General features: G+C 39.5%; 2 protein-coding genes across 3 annotated transcripts in view; one reads left to right on the top strand and one right to left on the bottom strand.

Moving 5' to 3' along the window:
• Atad2b (ATPase family, AAA domain containing 2B) overlaps nucleotides 1-7422 on the bottom strand; it is a 187919-nt gene that overhangs the window by 166446 nt on the left and 14051 nt on the right. The gene's annotated exons all lie outside the window — the stretch shown is intronic.
• Nucleotides 553-2947, top strand: LOC101588824 (recombining binding protein suppressor of hairless-like). Its single transcript, XM_012513865.2, is given in 3 exon segments — nucleotides 553-577; nucleotides 759-949; nucleotides 951-2947. Coding segments are annotated over 3 exon segments (1470 nt in total). The 5' UTR covers nucleotides 553-558; the 3' UTR covers nucleotides 2211-2947.

The raw sequence follows: 7422 nt of genomic DNA, 5'->3' as shown, positions 1-7422 counted from the left end.
AAGAATATATGCAGTGTATTGTTTGTTGAAACTGTACTTCCGATTTGATTTGAAACTGTCTCATTGCTATCTGTTTATCAATAAAACTTTGAAAAAAAAAAACAACAACTCAGAATCGGAGAAAAAAAAAAACATCAGAAATTTGTTAAATGTTAAAAATTAAAAGTAAAATGGAGAGTGAAAGGAAACAAATAGAGTCCTAGATATATATAAATTACCAACCAAAGCTGAACCAAGAAAATATGAAAATCTTGAATAATCCAAGAAATTGGATTGTGAAATTAAGAATGAAAATTACCATCAAGAACCCAGGTCACACTGGATTCACTACTGAATCCTACAAAAACTTTAGAGGAGATCAAATGTCAATTCTCCTCAAAGACTAATGAAATTTAAATTCAAAGCCAACCTGTACTACATAGCAAGACCCTGTCTCAAAACAAAAAAACAAAAAACAAAAAAAAGTGCACCCAAAATCATTCCTGGAAGCTAGCACTATTTCCAACACCAGAGAAAAAGCACCCGATAAAAGAACTACAGGGCGAGAGTTTGTGGAAGATGGCGCCTGTTGTGACAGGTCATTGAAATTATGAGACTATCATTCAAATGGAAGCATTATAGTTCTTCGGAACCATTATGATCCCAAAAGAAAAGGAGAGTGATACAGATACTGGCTGAGGTGTTTTGAGGTGCATCGAAGTGTTCCAAGCTGGGACTTACCTTAACATGTTCTTGAAGTACCATGGCGTGGATTAAAAGGAAATATGGTGTGCGGCCTCCACCTCCACCTAAACGACTCACTAGGGAAGCTATGCGAAATTATTTAAAAGAACAAGGTGATCAAACAGTACTTATTCTTCATGCAAAAGTTGCACAGAAGTCATATGGAAATGAAAAAAGGTTTTTTTGCCCTCCGCCTTGTGTATATCTTATGGGCAGTGGATGGAAGAAAAAAAAAAGAACAAATGGAACGCGATGGTTCTTCTGAGCAAGAGTCTCAACCATGTGCATTTATTGGAATAGGAAATAGTGACCAAGAAATGCAGCAGCTGAACTTGGAAGGAAAGAACTATTGCACAGCCAAGACATTGTACATCTCTGATTCTGACAAGAGAAAACATTTCATGTTGTCTGTAAAAATGTTCTATGGCAAAAGTGATGACATTGGTGTGTTCCTTAGCAAGTGGATTAAAGTCATCTCCAAACCCTCCAAAAAGAAGCAGTCACTGAAAAATGCTGACTTGTGCATTGCCTCAGGAACAAAGGTGGCTTTGTTTAATCGACTTCGATCCCAGACAGTTAGTACCAGATACTTGCATGTAGAAGGAGGTAATTTCCATGCCAGTTCACAGCAGTGGGGAGCATTTTACATTCATCTCTTGGATGATGATGAATCAGAAGGAGAAGAATTCACAGTCCGAGATGGTTACATCCATTATGGACAAACAGTCAAACTTGTGTGTTCAGTTACTGGCATGGCACTCCCGAAACTGATAATTAGGAAAGTTGATAAACAGACAGCATTATTGGATGCAGATGATCCGGTGTCACAACTACATAAATGTGCATTTTACCTTAAGGATACAGAAAGAATGTACTTGTGCCTTTCTCAAGAAAGAATAATCCAGTTTCAGGCCACTCCATGCCCAAAAGAACCAAATAAAGAGATGATAAATGACGGAGCTTCGTGGACAATCATTAGCACAGATAAGGCAGAATACACATTTTATGAAGGAATGGGCCCTGTCCTGGCCCCAGTCACCCCTGTGCCTGTCGTAGCAAGTCTTCAGTTGAATGGCGGCGGGGATGTAGCAATGCTTGAACTTACAGGACAGAATTTCACTCCAAATTTACGAGTATGGTTTGGGGATGTAGAAGCTGAAACTATGTACAGGTGTGGAGAGAGCATGCTCTGTGTTGTCCCAGACATTTCTGCATTCCGAGAAGGTTGGAGATGGGTCCGGCAGCCAGTCCAGGTTCCAGTAACTTTGGTCCGAAATGATGGAATCATTTATTCCACCAGCCTTACCTTTACCTACACACCAGAACCAGGGCCAAGGCCACACTGCAGTGCAGCTGGAGCAATCCTTCGAGCCAATTCAAGCCAAGTGCCCTCCAATGAATCAAACACAAACAGTGAGGGAAGTTACACAAACGCCAGCACAAATTCAAGCAGCGTCACATCATCTACAGCAACTGTGGTATCCTAACCACCGTCTTTTTGCTAAAACTTAAAACTGACCTTAGTGCAGCAAAAAGTTGTCAAAAAAGGAAAGAAAAAAATGAATGATCTTTTGTGGTTTCTTGGGAAAACTTTTCATACCAAGTGATTCTATTCGGAAGCCCCGTTACATGCAAGTGCTGATTGGAGATGCAGAAGCCACAGCAAAACAAACAAAAGTGTCAAAGTGTACAAACTGTTGGAGATTGAGTTTTTCAGCTGTTTTGTTGTTGTTTGGTTGGTTTTTGTTTGGTTTTGTTTAAATGGGCAAGAAATAGATATGTGGCTGGTATAAAGTTAAGCAAACTAGAAGACACAAATCTAACATAGTTTTTATGGACCAAGGAACTTGTATAAGCTTTATTAGTAAAAGGTACATTTTCACCATACCTTTTTTATATCACAGTATATAGTACATCTTATTACCAAATAGGTTCTTCTCCCTGCCCTCTTTGAGCTTTTGCTCTGAAGTAATTCAGGTTCCAAGCTTGACCATGCTTGTTGAATAAATTACCGTACCCAACCAGGTTCTTTTGGTCTAAGGCTGGAACTTTTTTTAAAGCTGAAGTCTTATGACTTTTCATGAGTTAAAATTATTCTGATTTCAGCAAGTCAAATCTTGTAAAGGCCTGCATATGTTTTTTAAGATTATATGAAGTCTGTGCAAAAGCTTTAAAGACAATGCCTCTGCCTTGCCTGCAATACATGCAATTGTATGTTAACTTAGTCTCCTTTAGTCACTGTCGGCATTTATTTGTGTTTTCCTTTTTTTTAAAAAATGTATTTATAGTGGTAATCCAGGAAGCTCTGGCATTCACATGCAATTCGTGGTGGCCATGTAGTCATCATTAATGAGTTAATGGCACAGAATATGTTGATATTGAAGTGTCCTCTCCCCTTCCCATATGTAATCCATCTGTGTGTTCCAGGATTTATTCAGTTTTCCCTTCCTCATAATGGTGTACATAACTTGTATTATGTGTAAGTTAAACTTTTTTTTTAACTTGGAAAAAAAAAAAAAAAAAAAGAACTACAGATCAGTCTCATCAATGAACATACCTTCAGAAATCTTCAACAGGCCTAGCATGGTAGCACACACCTGTGTTCCCAGCACTCAGGAAACAAAACGAAGGACAAAAGCCCATGATCATCTCAACTGATACAGGAAATCCAACATCCTTGGACAAAATCCAACATCCATTCACTATTAAAAAGCAGCAGCAGCAGCAGCCAGGAACAGTAGCCCAAGCTTGCGATCCCAGACCTGGGAGCCAGAAGGAGGACGGCTGCAAGGTCAAGGTTCACCTGAGATCAACAGTTAATTCAGGGGCAGCCTGAACGTACACAGCAAGACCTCATCTCAAAAAAAGAAAGAAGAAAAGGAAAGAAAAAATGGATGTAAGAGGATCTTATCAATGGGATAACACCCTTTTATGACAAACCAATAGCCAATTGGTTTAATTATTCCCTGTAAATCAAGAACAAACTGGGTGTCAAGCATGGTGCTGCATACCAGTAATCCCAGCACTGAGGAGGCTGAGGCAGGAGGATGGCTGGGCTCAAGGCCAACCTGGTCTACATAGTGAATTCAAATCCATTCTGCACTACATATCTCAAGAAATCCACAATACAGCCAGTCATGCCTTGAGGGCATTCGGCGTTAAAAAAAAAAAAAAAAGCACTTCTGCCATTTGGGGGCCTGCCCGATAGCTCAGTTCTTTAAGTGGCTGCTTCAACAAAACAGTCAGGCTCAGGTTGCTTGGGTTCGATCCCCACAACACAATACAGCCAGTCATGCCTTGAGGGCATTCGGCGTTAAAAAAAAAAAAAAAAAAAAAAAAAGCACTTCAAGAAATCCAAAAAAGGATCTGGGAGATATAGTTCAACAGATAAGCGCCTGCCTACTAAATGCAAGATCTTAAGTCCGACCCCTGGTACAAAAAAAAAAAAAAAAAAAAACGAAAGGAAGGAAGAAAAAATGGCCAGGCATGGTGGTGCACTCCTGAATCCCAGTGCACTGAGGAGGCTGAAGCAGGAGGATTGTTGCAAGTTTGAGACCAGCCTGGGCCACAAAGAGAGCTCAAGGTCAGCCTGAGCTGCATAGCGAGACCCTATCTCAAAAAACAGAAGGAGGAGGAGGAGGAGGAGGAAGAGGAGGAGGAGGAGGAGGAGGAAGAAGAAGAAGAGGAGAAGGAAGAAGGAGAAGGGAGGAGAAGGAGAAGGGAGAAGAAGGGAGAAAGGAGAAGGAAAAAGGGAGGAGGAGGGAGAGGAGAAATAAGAAGACGACGACAAGTAAAATGCAATCCCAGACCTGGACCTGCAGCTCACCAAAGACAAACTAGGAGTAGTGAGGGGGACAGTGACATGGAATAATATGAAAGCCACCCACCTGAACTCTCTGAAGTGGTAATAGCAGAAGTAGCAAAGTAGAAGACTGAAGCTCTAGAAAAACATCAAATGAAAAATAATCTCACAGATAACTATAGAGATGGGGACCAAAATGAAAGACATGGTGACTCTAGAAAAGACACAGATTTTTAAAAAAGAGGAGCTTTTGAAGATGGGAACCATAAACACCAACCATAGGAAACAAATGGAATCCATGAAACATTCAAACAGATATCCAGGAAAGGAAAAAATTCCATTGAAAGTCCAAGTAGCAGAATTAGCCAATGTGAGGACAGAATATCAGATCTAGAAGACAAGGCTGACGTTTGTGATCATGAAAAAAATGATCTCTTAAAAACAGCAAGGAACAAAGAAAAATAAAAAATAAATCTAGCATCTGCTATTGTCACTAAAACCTCTTAAGGGCTCTGGCATGACCCCTATTAAATAAAAGTAAGAGCCCTATTCTGAGGACCAACAACCACAGGTTTCAAGATGGCTATCTCCAGATATGAAATAATCATCTATGACTAACTCCCACTACAGAACATCTTCATAGAAAGGCCAGCCCCCTTATTCTGAGAACCGAAAAATCACTCCTATTCTCATTGGTTTAACTCTACTAAATAATTAGGATGGACACTCCCCAAAGAATATATACACACAATAACTTTACAGGGTAAAGATTGGTTTACAACAAACTGGTTTAATCGCCTTGGAATTAGATAAGAAGCCCCCAATAGCAATCATCAGCCCTGTGGAACCAATTTGTGGCCCTGGTTACCCCCTACGTGGATAGGAAGATGCACACTGGGATTTTCATGGTTACAGGCAGAAATGTCAAAAGTACTGACAAACCTGTAAACTTGCCCCACCTGTGGCAACTATGGTCTACAAGTATGTTTCACTGATATGATTTTTGGGCTTCTATTTTTATCCCTTCCCTAGAGTTAGAGAATGTCATGCAACACATCCAGGCTTTAACTAAGTATATTTAGTGGGCCACAGCTGGTTTCTCTCCTGAATGAAGTAAAATTAATGAGGCAAGCTATCATCCGAAACTGGATGGCATTAGACATTCTAACAGAAGCACAAGGAAGTACTCGTGCAATTATAAAAGCTGAATGCTGTGTGTACATTCTTGATCCTTCTGCTAATGTCTCAATAGCTGTTCAACATGTTAGACAAGTTAATGACATGTCAGATTCTGAAATTTCCTGGACCTTCTCCTTATGCTCTTCATAGAAAGAGCATAAAACTGGCTCCTCCTATTACTGGCTCTTCCTGGTAAAAACTTTTATTGGATATATTCATAATTATCCTGTTGATTTTATTATTTGGCCTTATATTTTATTATTATGCATACTTGTTTCTTTGGTCTTGTCTCCTCCAGATATAAACCCAAGATACACCTGGCACCTATTAAGGGCCTTTTAGATAGACCCTCTGTGGAGTATCTCTGACTGCCCATCACAACTCCCACCCTCTTCAGCTGGCAACAGTCCTTTCCCTTTGTTAGGCATACTTCTTGGGGGCAATGGGGTGTTATTATAGACAACTAAATTAGGTAAGAATATTGTAGGCTGTCAGACTGGGCTGGGTCCTTGAGAGATCAGTGCAGAAGACAACTGTGGCTGGGGGTGTATTCACCAAAAGCTAGAATTCAGGGAAAAAAAGGAACTACTCATTCAAACACTTCCCCTAGGGATGAACAGCAATAACTGATATTCTAACTAGGCATCCATCACCTTGAAGTGGAGGACCAAACCTCCTTAACCCATGTCTTTCATGTAAGTCCTTGTCTATTCCATGTGTGTTTGCTACATGATTTGCTTTACAATTGGATCCCCATTTAATCACTATTACCCAAGCCACTACACTTATAACCTTATTTGCTCCCTATAGTCTTGTCCCACCTCATACCCATCTTGTGATTTCCCAGTGGATCAATACTGTGACTATACTTTGTAATCTTATTAAATGATTCTAATTCTGTCCCACTTCGAACCTGCCTCACATCTTAGCTTTGTTGAAATACCGTTCAGAACCACAGTTGGTAGGCAACTCACTTTCTGGATCCCTTTTGTCCCTCTCAAACAGCTTTCTTTTTTTGTACTGGGAACTGAATTCAGCACCTTGCACTTGCCAAGCAGGCATCTGTGCTGCTGAGTTATATCCCTGACCCAACAGAAGCTTTCTTTCTTTCAATAAATTCTTCCTATTATTAAAAAATAATAAGAACATATGGTTGGTAAGAGTCAATGAAAAAGCAAGAGATAAAAAGACACAAATATCTGTTCACAAAAGTGATGACAGAAACTTCCCAAGCAAGGAAAAACAATTTGACACACAGATGAATAAAAAATATAAAATTCTAAGTAGCCACAATTTTAAAAAATCTATCCCAAGGCATATAATAGAAAAATTCAATATAAGAACACAATATTAAAAGCTGTTAGAGAAAGCAAAACATCAAGGAAAGCCCATCAGAATCACAGCTGACTTCTCAACACAAATCCTTAAGTCAAGGAGATCTTCAAGTATTTCAAGTCCTAAAAGAAAACAACTTCCAGTGAAGATTGATGTACTCTGTAAAACTATTTTTCAAATTGATGGAGACATAAAATACTTTCATGATAAAGAACACCTAAGAAAATTAATGACCACCAAACAGAACCAGCACTCCAAAATATTTAAAATGACATTGTAGAGATGAGGAATTCAACTCTATGAACCCAAACAGAATGAATCCATCAGGCAAGGCAAACAATTAAATGAACAGGAAAAAGGAGCCAAGAACAGGAAAATAACAC

The sequence above is a fragment of the Octodon degus genome, unplaced genomic scaffold, assembly GCF_000260255.1.
Source record: "Octodon degus isolate 3935 unplaced genomic scaffold, OctDeg1.0 scaffold00019, whole genome shotgun sequence".
Classification (NCBI taxonomy): Eukaryota; Metazoa; Chordata; class Mammalia; order Rodentia; family Octodontidae; genus Octodon; species Octodon degus.
The sequence above is the reverse complement of the archived record's forward strand: the minus strand, read 5'-3'. Positions and strand labels throughout refer to the sequence as shown.